The sequence below is a fragment of the Muntiacus reevesi genome, chromosome 1, assembly GCF_963930625.1.
Source record: "Muntiacus reevesi chromosome 1, mMunRee1.1, whole genome shotgun sequence".
NCBI classification, from domain to species: domain Eukaryota; kingdom Metazoa; phylum Chordata; class Mammalia; order Artiodactyla; family Cervidae; genus Muntiacus; species Muntiacus reevesi.
The window spans coordinates 161,622,643-161,635,512 of NC_089249.1; the positions used below are offsets into that span (position 1 = coordinate 161,622,643).

General features: G+C 43.9%; 1 protein-coding gene across 1 annotated transcript; it reads right to left on the reverse strand.

Annotated features, from left to right (window-relative positions):
- Positions 1-975: 975 nt before the first annotated feature.
- Positions 976-1,923, reverse strand: LOC136164556 (olfactory receptor 2G3-like). Its single transcript, XM_065929677.1, has one exon. The coding sequence runs from the start codon at positions 1,921-1,923 to the stop codon at positions 976-978; it is 948 nt and encodes a 315-aa protein (XP_065785749.1).
- Positions 1,924-12,870: the final 10,947 nt, after the last annotated feature.

The following is a 12,870-nucleotide window of genomic DNA, read 5'->3' on the forward strand; positions in this document are numbered from 1 at the left end:
CTTTGCTATATTCTTTTCTATAATTTCTTTCTGCATATTTATGACTCTGTCTGGTATCTCATTATACACATAAACATAAAAAGAGAGATACATAGGAAACTTTCCTGCTTGTCCTGGTTAAGAATCCATGCTTCCAATGCAGGGGACCCAGGTTCTATTTCTGATCAGGGATGGAATATCCCACATGCCATGGGGCAACTAAGACCCGGGCATCAACTATAGAACCCATGTGCCACAATTAGAGAAGTGCATGTGCCACAGCGAAGACTCAGCCAAAGACACACAATGAAGAAGAGCCAAAAAAAAAAAGATGCAGGTATATATATATATATATATATATATATATATGTATTTTCTTTTATGAATTGTATATTTATTTTTATGAAAATAAAAATGATATTTAAAATATAAAATCAGCTAAGAGTCCCTTTCACAAGTTGAAGAATATTATTAGCCATATTGTTTTACAGATATGTCTAAAATAACTCTAACTTAGATTTTATACCACCAAGTGCAAAAAGCAATGCTAATATTACTTCTGAGTGCTTGTCAGAGAATAACACAAGACTGTTCCTACATAATCTGCTACCCTTTATGTCATCTTCACCCCCAGTCCTTTACACTATTGAAAAGCACATATGCATGTTAAACACTTGGCCATGATATATTGAATTGACATAATTTTCCAGAGTTGAGGAGAGAACCAAGGAAAAACAATAAAGCAATAACCTAGGACCATAAGGACATACTTATTGTAAATCAAATCCTTCATCTTAAATCCTTGACTGAGTCTGTGGGCAGTAGCAACTGAAATTTTTCCAACCAGTGAGGAGAAGTTCAGGGTGACCTCACCTTTTTTGGGTAACTCAAAATTTCTGGCCAGAAATGCTGGCCAGAACCTGATGTACTTTCATGATACCACATGAGCCTCATCAAGTCGGCCCATGATTCTGGACAACTCTGAAACACCCTGGGTCATTGAGCTGTCCCTCTCTGGCCAAGTACTTTCAGAAAGGCCCTCTTTACATCTTTGTTCCGGAGACTGTAGATGATGGGGTTGAGGAAGGCAGAGACAACATTGTAGAAAAGGGCCAGCTTCTTGTCCCTCTCTGGATCATACCAGGACCCAGGCCTCATGTACATGATCATGGCTGGCCCATAGAACATGGTCACCACAGTGATGTGGGAAGCACATGTGGAGAAGGACTTGAGTCTCCCCTGGGGTGAGCGGATGCTTAAGATGGAGACAAAGATGCGAACATAAGAGACCAGGATGAAGGAAAGTGGTATCAAAAGCAAGATGAAACCCAAGATGAAGTCCAACTGGTCATTGAGGGAGGTGTCTGCACAAGCCAACTTCAGGACAGCAGGGACCTCACAGAAGAAGTGGTTTATCTTGTGGGGGCCACAATAAGGCAGATGCATGGTGAAGACAGTATAGATCAGGGCCCCAGCTACGCTAATGAACCAACAGACTGTGACCATCTTGATACAAATAGGATGACTCATCAGTATAGTATAGTGAAGGGGGAAGCAGATGGCTATATACCTGTCATAGGCCATAATGGCATAGAGGACACACTCAGCAATGCCCAGGATCAAGAAAATGAACATCTGGGCTGCACAAGCTCCCCAGGAAATGGTCCTCCCTGGATATACCAGATTAACCAACATCTGGGGCACAGTGGTGGTGACATAGCTCATGTCTACCAGGGAGAGGATGCTGAGAAAGAAGTACATAGGTGTGTGGAGGTGTGTATCCAAGTAGATCAGGGTGATGATGAGTCCATTGCCCAAAATAGTGATAAAGTAGAGAAGAAGGAAGAATATGAACAGAGCCATTCTGACCTGAGACTCACTGGAGAAGCCAAGGAGGATGAACTCAGAGACAGAGCTGTGGTTCTCCTTGCCAAGGCTGTGCATGGTGGTCTGCCTATTAGGAGATAAAGACCAGTCTGTTCTGTCCTCAGCCTTGGGGGAGGGAGGACACAGCTGACTGAACCAGAGCCACATGCAGCCCCTTGCACAGTAGCTTGAGATTCAGTCAAATCTTTGTTGAGTTGGGTGAAAAGGTGTAGTAAACTAGGGCAGCTCCTGAACTGGGAGAGCCATCGGAAGATCTGGATTCATGCCTGTAACAGAATATAAGACGCCTGAGTGCTCACAGGTCCTTCCCTGGAACCCACCTTCACCTCTAGAGGGCAAGGCTTTAGGTAGCTATGTCTGAAGCAGGGGAACCCAGTCAGCCTCTGATCACTGCTGAATGCTTCCAAGCACACATGCTTGTCTTGGTCTGGAGAACAATTCTCTGCTGAAAATTTTAAATGATGACACTGAAAGTCTGTGTCACTGGGCTGTTGGTGCTTGAGGTACAGTCAACCCAGAGCTGCTGTGCTGGCAACCTGAAGTCACAGGGGAGCTGGAGTTGTAGAGAACAGTGGAGGTCTTAGAGAGATGAGAGCCGACATGCTAGGAAGGAGAGAGCAGAGACCTCACAGCCCTGAGAAATGGAAAGCATGGTTTTGATTCCTAACTTGCCCTGAGGCCTGTGATTGGATATCTGTGGGATTTTCTGTCGAATCCTTATAATTACCACCCTATGATAACATTTTAAATTCAGCTCTTCCTAAATGTCCAAAGGCTGTCAATAACCCATCTGTGTGAATTTGGGCAAGTCCTTCACCCCATCTTCAGTATCCCCATCTGTTATAAATGAAGCATTCATGGCACAGGGTAATAGAAAAAAGCTTATGAGATACCCCATGCCAATAAATTTTGCAAAATACCAACACTAGACAAGTAAAAGTGTTGATGTAAGTGGGAGGACTCTGGAAATCAGAAGAGTGGGGCTGGTCCTTAATCTGCACCTAATTTGCTGTGTGATTTTGGGTAACTCTGTTGGTCTTGACGACTCCAAGGGACTCTTCTGGGTCTGCTATTCTTTGGTCCAAGGAACACCTGGCTGGAGACCTGTGATTGCATCAGTGTCATAAGAACCAAGGGGAGGACTGGGCCGAGCAGTCAGCTGAACAGGGTTGTGTTAGCAGGAGATTCCTTCCAGGAGTTGGAGACATGAGAAGAGAGCATAGATTCAGGTGTCAACACACCTTCATCTCCTATCCTCTTTAACCACTCCTAAGTCACTTAGCCTCTCAGGGTCCCTTGTGCTTTATCTGTAATACCTCCTCCAGAATGGAGTTTGTGTGAAATCCATCTGGTCCATTGAAAGTGCTCAATAAATGGTAGCAATTTATGTAAGGGAGGCTTAGTGGAAGTAGGAATGGAGGGAGAATTGAGGAGCCATCGTGACATTTTCAAGCATCTAAGTTCCAGAGGACAGCACTGAAAACAAGACTATGAGGACTGCTTGCTGCAAAATTCTGGTGAAGGGTGAGGGATGAAGAAGTTGTCTGAGGCTATGAGCAAAAGAAGATAGTGTGATATTTTTTCTGCTGAGCTTTAGGAAACACCAGTAACTGGAAGAAGAAGGAAAATTATTCAGGTCAGGAATGTTTATGAAGAGAAGAGAACTAGGGAAGCTCAGCATCTTGGACTTTGAGAGGGGTCACATTCAAGAGACAAGGATTTGTCAGCTGTGCAAACAGCAAACTCTAAAGCCAGAAGGATGAGGGATGAGAATGGGGAGAGGCTAACATCCTCCTTCTCACTAGTCCACATCTGGATCTGGGCTTTCTCAGGAGCCCCTAACTAGCCTGCCTTCCTGCTCCACCCACCAGCTGATACTGCTTCATCTCTCATGCCCATTCTCATGCCTTCTTAGACTATACTAAGACATTTCTCTTTTAGTTCTGACCAGTTTTCAAGTCTATAGGATTTTCTATGACTCAATGAGAGTTCTAAGCCATGATGCTAACAGCATGATCACCAAAACATCCTCATCTAAACATCTTGGGGGCCCCTCCTCTCTGACCAAAAGATCCTCCAAGCTACCTGGCTTTCTCAGCACCTACCACATATGCCATGCAAATCTCACCATTCTTTCCTTGAGCTGTTTATCTGTTGGAATGTCTCCCATGGGAGACATCCCTTCTTCCTCCTCACATCCCACCAGCCCTCAAAGCCCAGTTTGGGGTTCCCTCCTCCTCACCTAACCAGTCAGCCTTGTGGGGTTTGTGTATTGTCTTCCCAGGCAGGCTACCTGCAGAGGCTGTGTCCATTAGATCTATCTCTCTACAGTATTTAAGTGGGATCAACAGATTTCTTCTGGAGCCCTGTTCCAGGACTAGTTTTCTCTGCTTTAAGACCAGACTCTGCTCTGCCTTCCTCCAAGCTAATGAGTGGTGGTCCCAGGCCTTATACTAGATTCTCTGGGTGCACAGCTTGCCAGGCTCTTAGCCACTGCTCTCTCTGCTGCCTCCCTCAAAGGCACACATGAAGGAACAATTACATCAGTCCTTTGAACTATGAGAGCTCCGTTTTTAATTTCTGCCCTCCTCTCCTCCTGCCAACCCTTCACTTATCCTTCTCAGTCTCTGCTCCTCCAGTAGACAAGAAAAAAAGAAGAGGGACTTCCCTGGTGGTCTCATGGCTAAGACTCCTCACACCTAATGAAAGGGGCCCAAGTTTGGTCCCTGGTTGGGGAACTAGATCCCACATGCTGCAACTAAGTCCTGGTGCAGTCAAATAAATAAAAACATATTTTTTTTTAGAAAAAGAAGAAAGAGGATCCTTTGTCAGGGGTCCACCAGAGTGCCCCAGGACCCATTTAGGGAATGGGGGTAGGTGGTGCTCCTGAGGGCCACTGTTTGAGTTTGAAAATGGCCATGAAGTTGTGCTAGAGATTCTACTTCTATTTATGAGGGCAAGAAACCCCTCTCCCTCCCCCGGGGAGTGGGGCAGAGAAGACTAGGGTGATCCCTTGTCCATTCTTGGAGGTGCCCTAAGAAGGAAATTCACCTAGCTCATCCCTCAGTCCTACTTACGAGTGCACAGTGCACTATCCTTCACCCCCTTCACCCCTGCAGCAGCCTTCTCCTGGTGTCTCTTGGTCTCGGTGGTGCAGTGGAAGGCAGTCTCCCCTTCCCCTTTGCATGGTGGTCCTACTGGGGAGATCTGTGCCATTATTAAGTGTCAAATGTATAGCATCCCTGGAGGGAGGGGATTCTAGCAGGCAGGCCCAGGGGCTTCCTTCACATCAGCATGGAGTTGGAGAAGAGATTTCCTGTCCCTGAAAGCCCTGAAGATCTCCTGCCCATGCTGGTAAATGCAGCAAGAGCCGCTGGGCTGGGTGAAAGGCACAGGCAGGAAGCTTAATGCCCCCAAGGCATTTTGGGCTCAACTTCTGGAGTTAGTGAGCCGGGCATCCTTCCAAAATCTCCGTGTAGGGACTGAAATTCCTTCCCACTGAGACTTCGAGGAGGGAGGAGTCTTACGGTTGAGTGGCTACATCCCTGTGTGACACAGTGACAGTACTAAAACTGTGTGCTTTGTTTCCTTCTGAGCAATTTTGTTTGCCTTTTAAATCCATATTCATCTTATCCAAGGCCACTTATGGAACAGAGATAAAACTGAGGCTTGGATATAGACAACATAAATGCTGCTAATACTTATTAGTGATCTCATAAATTTCATTTATTGAAACCTACTATTATCCAAGGCCACACTCCTCACTGCAGTAAAAATGTTATCAAACCTGACTATAGTGACAACCATGTACTATTGAACACTTACTCTTATAAGATGCTACACCGGGCACTACATATAATTAATCCTCACAAGAAGGTACATAAGCTATTTGATAGGTCAGGAGGCACAGAGAGTTTAAGAGAATTAAGGGACTTATTCACACCACATAGCAAATAAATTGTGTAGTTGGAATTTGAACCTGGATCTGCTAGATTCCATGTCATTCCACTGTAGACTGTCTATGGCCAAAGTGTAGGACTGATTTATAGGGTATGTACAGTCAGACTGTAGAGTGTCTGCAAGGCTGAGTGTAGGAATCAGGTGGTCAGAAGCCAGGACAGGTGCACAGACTTCCTCAGACCCACTGGAAGGACACCTTCCTCAACAAAGTTCTGGGAGAAAAAGACAGCAGACTGGCTTGACTTCATTAACTGCTGCAGGACAGCAGGCTCACTGGAAAGGAGCCTATTTCGTGAGTGGGAGGCAGTGATCCACTGTTAGAGACAGTCTAGTCCTGCAAAGTAGAATTCAAATTCTGAAGGGTGTGGTGATGAGGGTGAAAGGGCGCTGGAAGACTTAAGGCCAATGGGCAATACTTTTACCTTGGTAGAGGTCAGTGATGAATCCAGGTCAAGTGACACTTAGTGGTAAAAGGGTATCTGTCTGCAGAGATTGGCCTGAGCCACTGCATGGGAACTGAGCACAGAACTGGATAAATCCTGGTATGGGAGGGGTCCTGGAAAGAGAGTGTCATGTTAAAGGACTGGTTCCCAAGGCAAAGACAAAAAAATGCCCTGTTAGTATCCATGTAACTGGAACATGAAGTTGGATAAGCCAGCAGCTGAGCTGCCTGGATGTTTTCTCAGAGTAAAGGGCCAGAATGCTTAGGTCCCCAGAGAAATAGCACATTCATCCAGGGAACATGAATTTTAGGGCTAACAAGTATCAGCCATAGGTCAGTTCAGTTCAGTTCAGTCACTCGTTTGTGTCCAACTCTTTGCGACCCCATGGACTGTAGCTCGCCAGTCTTCCCTGTCCACCACCAACTCCCGGAGCTTGCTCAAACTCATCAGCCATCGTGCTTGGTCCCAACTGTGGGAAGACAGTAGGCTAGCCAAGGATGGAATTGGGTAGTTTGATCTCATACCCTAGTTTTCATGGGACAGTTATGGTTTATGCCTATTATAGATCAATTAATTCCTGTAAGTAGTTTAAATCCTCCCTTTCACTCTCAAAATGTGTCTGAGTTTGCACATTGTATGATTTCCTAGATTAGGAGGCCATGAACCTGGTAGACACCTGATATGGGGTGGCCCTATCCAGGGAACATGCAGTAAATGTTAGGTAATATAGTCATAAATTTTAAACAAAATTTTAAATTTAATTTTAAATCTAAAAATTTATATGGAATCACAAAAGACCCTGAGTTGCCAAAGGAATATTGAGAAAAAAGAACAAAACTGGAGACATCACATTTTCTGGCTTCAAATTATACCTGAAAAAGATCAAAAACACTAGTTCAAAAAGATACACTCACCCCATTGTTCACAGGGACATTACTTACAATTTCCAAAATATAGTCATCAATCTTGATATATTTTCCCTCTTGGCGATTTGTTCCCTACCTCATTCCCTTTTCTGGACTTAGGTTCTGAAACCCCAGAAGGCAAAGAGCCAATCTTTCTTGTGCAGCACAGAAAGCAAAAGACCAGAGAGATTGGTGGTTGAATGCTAACTCCACTGCTTCCCAGCCACATGACCGTGTGCCAATCACTTTCCCTTCCTGAGTCTCAGTAGAAATCAGTGCTGTGAGAGGTGAGAAGGTGCCTGTATGATGCTCAGCACAGAAGCGGGTCAGTCAGTGGAATGTCTTATACTGACAGCAAAACGTGAGCAGTATACAGGTTAGTGTAGTTCTCTGGTGGGACACCCAGACCCCCTGTAGCAAGGGCTTGAATTCACAGGAGCGGACCCTGACCCAGGCCACACCTTTCTCAAGCTAGTGGGAGGGGACAGTGCCTGTGTGGTGGTAATTTTCTTCCCCCCTTAAAGATGGTGGACCTCTTTATCTGGCATTCTTGGGATCTCAAGCAGATAGTCAATGTTCAAAGAAAGGACTGCACCTTCTTAAATACATAAGCAGGTAAGGAAGTTTGTCTAACGTGCCAGGGAGTGCTATGCCAACTGTTTAGTGTTGTCTCGCTGAATCCTGATCTGGGTTTGAATCCCCATTTGATCATTTCTAGAAACCCAGGCACGTTACTTAACCTTTATGGGCCTCAGTTTACCTGATGGTTCAGACAGTAAAGAATCTGCCTGCAATGCTGGAGACCAGGGTTAGATCCCTGGGTTAGGAAGATCCCAGTATTCTTGCCTGGAGAATTCCGTGGACAGAGGAGCCTGACGGGCTACAGTCCATGGGTCGCAAAGAGTTGTACACAACAGAGTGACTAACACACACACACACACACACACACACACACACACACACACACACACACAGATGCCTCAGTTTCTTAAATATTTGGATATTTATGATTTGCATAATATGAGCTTCACATGATCAATCTGAGGATTAAGAGAGAGGACGTGTTTAAGCATCTGACACCATAAACCTAGCATGTGCTTAAGAAATGGGAGAGAGCATCCTGATCAACATCATCACCATTCCTCCGAGGACACACAGCTGGGAAGTGGTCCAGATGGGGCTGGAACCAGACCTGCACCCCTCTGAAGCCTGTTTTCACCCCAGTACCCTTCTCTGCCTCTCAATTTAGTTTCTCTTCACTTAAGAGTTGGCCATGGTGCGTTGACCAAGTTACTAAAATTTTGTTAGAAAAATGGTATTGATGAATCTATTTGCAGGGAAGGAATGGGGATGGTGATGTAGAGAACAGACTTATGGACACAGTGGAGGAAGGAGAGAGTGGGGTAAATGGAGAAAGTAGCCTTGATATCTTTACACTACCGTGTGTAAAATAGATAACTGGTGAGAAGTCACTGAATAAAACTGGGAGCTCAGCATGGCACTCTGTGATGATCTAGATGGATGGGATGAAAGAAGGGGATGAAGCCAGGTTCCTCTGTCTCTGGGGATTCTCCAAGGAAGAATAGTAGAATGTGTTGCCATACCTTCCTCCAGGGGATCTTCCCAACCCAGGGATTGAATCCAGGTCTCCCACATTACAGGCAGATTCTTTACCATCTGAGCCTCCAGGGAAGTTCGAAAAGAAGGGGAGGGAGGCTCAACAGGGAGGGGATATATGTAAACATATAGCTGATTTACACTGTTACACAGAAAAACCAACACAACATTGTAAAGCAATTTTCCTCCAATTAAAAAATAAATTTAGAAAAAAAGAATTTTTGCATCTATGGCAGACCAGATATGGGTCTGTTTTTACTTTTCTTGTACTATCTTTATTCCCATATCAGAGAGATGCTGGCCTCATAGAATACATTGTGAGTAAGTTCCTCACCCTTAAATTTTCTAGAAGAGTTAGTGCAGACTTGGAAGTATTACAACTAAGCAGGATGCTACTGGACCTTCCTGGGACAGACCCTCCCACCCTTCCACGTCCTCCATCTGCTTCTTGTTTGTAGCACAACTTTAGCTTCCTAGGCCTTCCTTGAGTTTCAAAGAATGAATTTAACCAGAGAAGTAAGAAAATGCAAAAGCAAAGGAGAAAAGTCAAGCAAGACAAAATAGTAATAGTTTAGCCTACACAATGTTAAGACTTTAGTTCCTTCTGAAGGACTATAGCTCGTTTTCTGAGCCATGTCCTTTGAGCTATTTTGCAGATACTGAAAACCCCACCAGGTGTAAGAAGTTATCTGTGTGCTTCCCACAAGTAAGAAGATCTCAGATGGTTTGGAACCAGAAGGTTGATGATGTGGACTCCCATTATCTCACCAGGAGCCAAATTGAAGAACATCCACGAGGTGATCATGCACTCTACAACCCTTCTCACTCACCCTGTCTTTAAAAATGCTTCCCTGAAAACTATCAGGGAGTTCAGCTCTTTTAAGCACTAGCTGCCTGGACCCCTTGCTTGGCCCCTGCAATAAACACTGTACTTTGTGTCACCACAACCCAGTGTCAGTAGATTTTGTTTACTGCCCAGGCAAGTAGTCTCAAGTTTGGTTCAGTAGCAGTATTTCTTCTTTAAAGGACTGGTAGAATTCACACGTAAATCCATCTAGGTCTAGAGTTTTATCTGTGAAAAGGTTTTAACTCCACATTCAATTAAAAAAACTATATCTATGACTATTCCGGTTACCTATTTCTTTACAGATGAGCTTTGGCAGTTATCATCTTTCAACAAATTTATTCATTTTATTAAAGTTATCTAATTTGGGGATAAAGTTGTTCATGATATTCCCTTATTAATCTTTTAGCATCCCCTCCTCCTCTGGGGTTACCTCATATGCATGAACTGATCAGCCCTCATCTAAAGACAGGAGGGGACCTTCTGAAGACTCCTGGGTTCACTCTCTGTGCAGCTTTCCTCTCCATTGCTCTGCTCTGAATTCTAGCCACCTTGACCTCTGTCTTGGTCAGCTCAAGCTGCTATAATAGAATCCCACAGACTGAGTGGTTTAGATAACAAGCATTTATTTCTCACAGTTCTGGTGGCTGAATGCCTGAGATCAGGGTAAAATACTTGCCACACAATGTTCATTTTTTCATAGGCAGAACACTTAATTCATTAGAATTTCCCTCAAACACTAGGAAACTCAGCTAACAGTGGTTTAGATATACAAGAATTCATTTCTTCACATAACAAGTCTTGAGGTAAATAGTGTCATGTATTAGTTCACAGATGGATAATGTTAGTGAGAGGACCCCTGTGGTTCTCTGAGCCTTTTCCTCATGGTAGCAAGTCAGGTGCCCATTTCCGGATATGACATCTCATTTGTGGTGAAAGAAAGGAAGTTTGAGGGAACGGGTTTGTATCACAGTCACTCTGTTCCTTTTTAAAGAGAAGTAAACATTTCACTAACCTTCCTCAGCTGAGTTCCTCTCGAGTCTTGCTGGAAAGGACCAGGTTATCTGAATGCTCTCACAGAGGAATTCTGGGAAAGGAAAAATGAGCTGCCATCTAGGCTTGGACTTTCCATGATGTGTTCACTGCACTTAACAAGGGTTGTCAGCAAGAGGATGGTTCTCTCAGCAAAGAAGGGGGAAATGGATAGTCATTCAACAAGTGTCTGCCATGATAAAATTGTATGTAAAGCATGATAATCATTGAGGTGAGAAAAATATCCATTATCATTTAAGGATAGGAAAAAATTAGAGAGAAACTTCCATAAACTAAAATTTTCTTTGTCATGTGGAAGGAACTAGAGGCTAATTATTTTCTTCTTTCAGCCTTCCTATGTCTACGAACATTCCTGGATGAATACGATCACTGTTGTAACTCAGAAACAAGGGAAGACTCTCTCAGGAGTTATCCTGAGTGTGAAGGAATCCACGGGGGAAGGACATCCAGACTGAGAATCAGGATTCTCTATTCCTCACTCAGCCTCTACCAACTTGCAGCTCAGGAAGGGGCCGCAGAAACAACACAGGACCCTGGAAAGTCTGAAATCCAGCTTGGGGGGAGGGTGTTAGAAAAGCTGAGGGAGAGGCCGCAGATGAGAGGTTTGGGTGGCCCTGACCTGTCACCCCCATGGCCCACCTCAAGCAGAGTATGTTGGAGGCACTTTTGGTCCCACTCACCTTCATCCTGGCCTCGTATGTTCACATCTTTGCCTCCATCTTAAGAATCTGTTCATCCCAGGGGAGACTCCAGTATTTCTCCATGTCTACTTCCCATATCACTGTGTTCTATGGGCCATGTTCTATGGGCCAGTCATGATCATGTACATGAGGCCTGGGTCCTGGTAGGACCCAGAGAGGGACAAGAAGCTGGCCCTTTTCTACAATGCTGTCTCTGCCTTCCTCAACCCCATCATTTACAGTCTCCAGAACAAGAATGTAAAGAGGGCCTTTCTGAAAGTGCTTGGCCACAAAGGGACAGCTCGATAACCCAGGGTGTTTCAGAGTTGTCCAGAATCATGGGCAGACTTGATGGGCCTCATAAGGTATCATTAAAGTACATCAGTTCTGACCAACTTGAACCTTTCTATGTCTATGAGATACGCAGAAAGGGTGAGGCCACTCATACACTGAAGTTCTCCCCATTTTCAGCTGCTACCACCCAACAAATTAGTTGAGTACTGAAAGCAAAGTCTTTCTTTTACAAGGACTATGTCCATATGGTTCAAGGCCATTACTTTATTGTTTTCCCCGGGTTTTCTCCTATTTATATCAGTTTTATATTAGTTCAATACAATCACAGTCAAATGTTTAACATACATACACGTTTTCTACAGTATAAAGTGTTGGGGGATGAAGATGACACAAAGAGTAGACAGATTATGCAGGAACAGTCTTTCATTACTGTCTAACAAGCACTCACAGTAATATTAGCATTGTTTTTTGCACTTAGTGCTATAAAATGTAAGTTAGAATTATTTTAGACATATCTCTGGGAAAATATGACTAATAACCTGGTCTGAACTCAGCTTGTGAAACTGTCTCTTACCTGGTTTTACATTTTATTTATTATTTAAAGATTTTTTAATGTGAACATTTTTTAAAAGTCTTTATTGAATTTGTTTCATTATTGCTTCTGTTATATGTTTTGGTTGTTTAACCACAAGCTGGTGGCTCAGAGGTTAAAACGTCTGCCTGAAATGCGGGAAACCTGGGTTCGATCCCAGGGTCAGGAAGATCCCCTGGAGAAGGAAACAGCAACCTAGTCCAGTATTCTTGCCTGGAGAATCCCATAGATGGAGGAGCCTGGTGGACTACAGTCCACGGGGTCGCAAAGAGTTGGACATAACTGAGCGACTTCACTTTCATTTTCACTTTACGTAGATCTTTGCTCCCAAACCAGGTATTGGATCCATATCCTCTGCATCTGAAGGCAAAGTCTTAAACATTGGATTCCCAGGGAAGTCCCAGGTTTTACATTCTAAATCTCACTTCTTTTTTTTTTCCCCCAGGAAAAAAAGTGTATTTCACAAAAAAAAATACAATTGTATGACTGTCTATCTGCATGAATCTCTCTGTTTATTTATATGTATATAACCAGAGAGTCAGATGGAGTCAGAAATATGCAGAAAGAAATTATGGAAAAAAATAAAGCAAAGATACCATTTTCTCACATCCAAAAT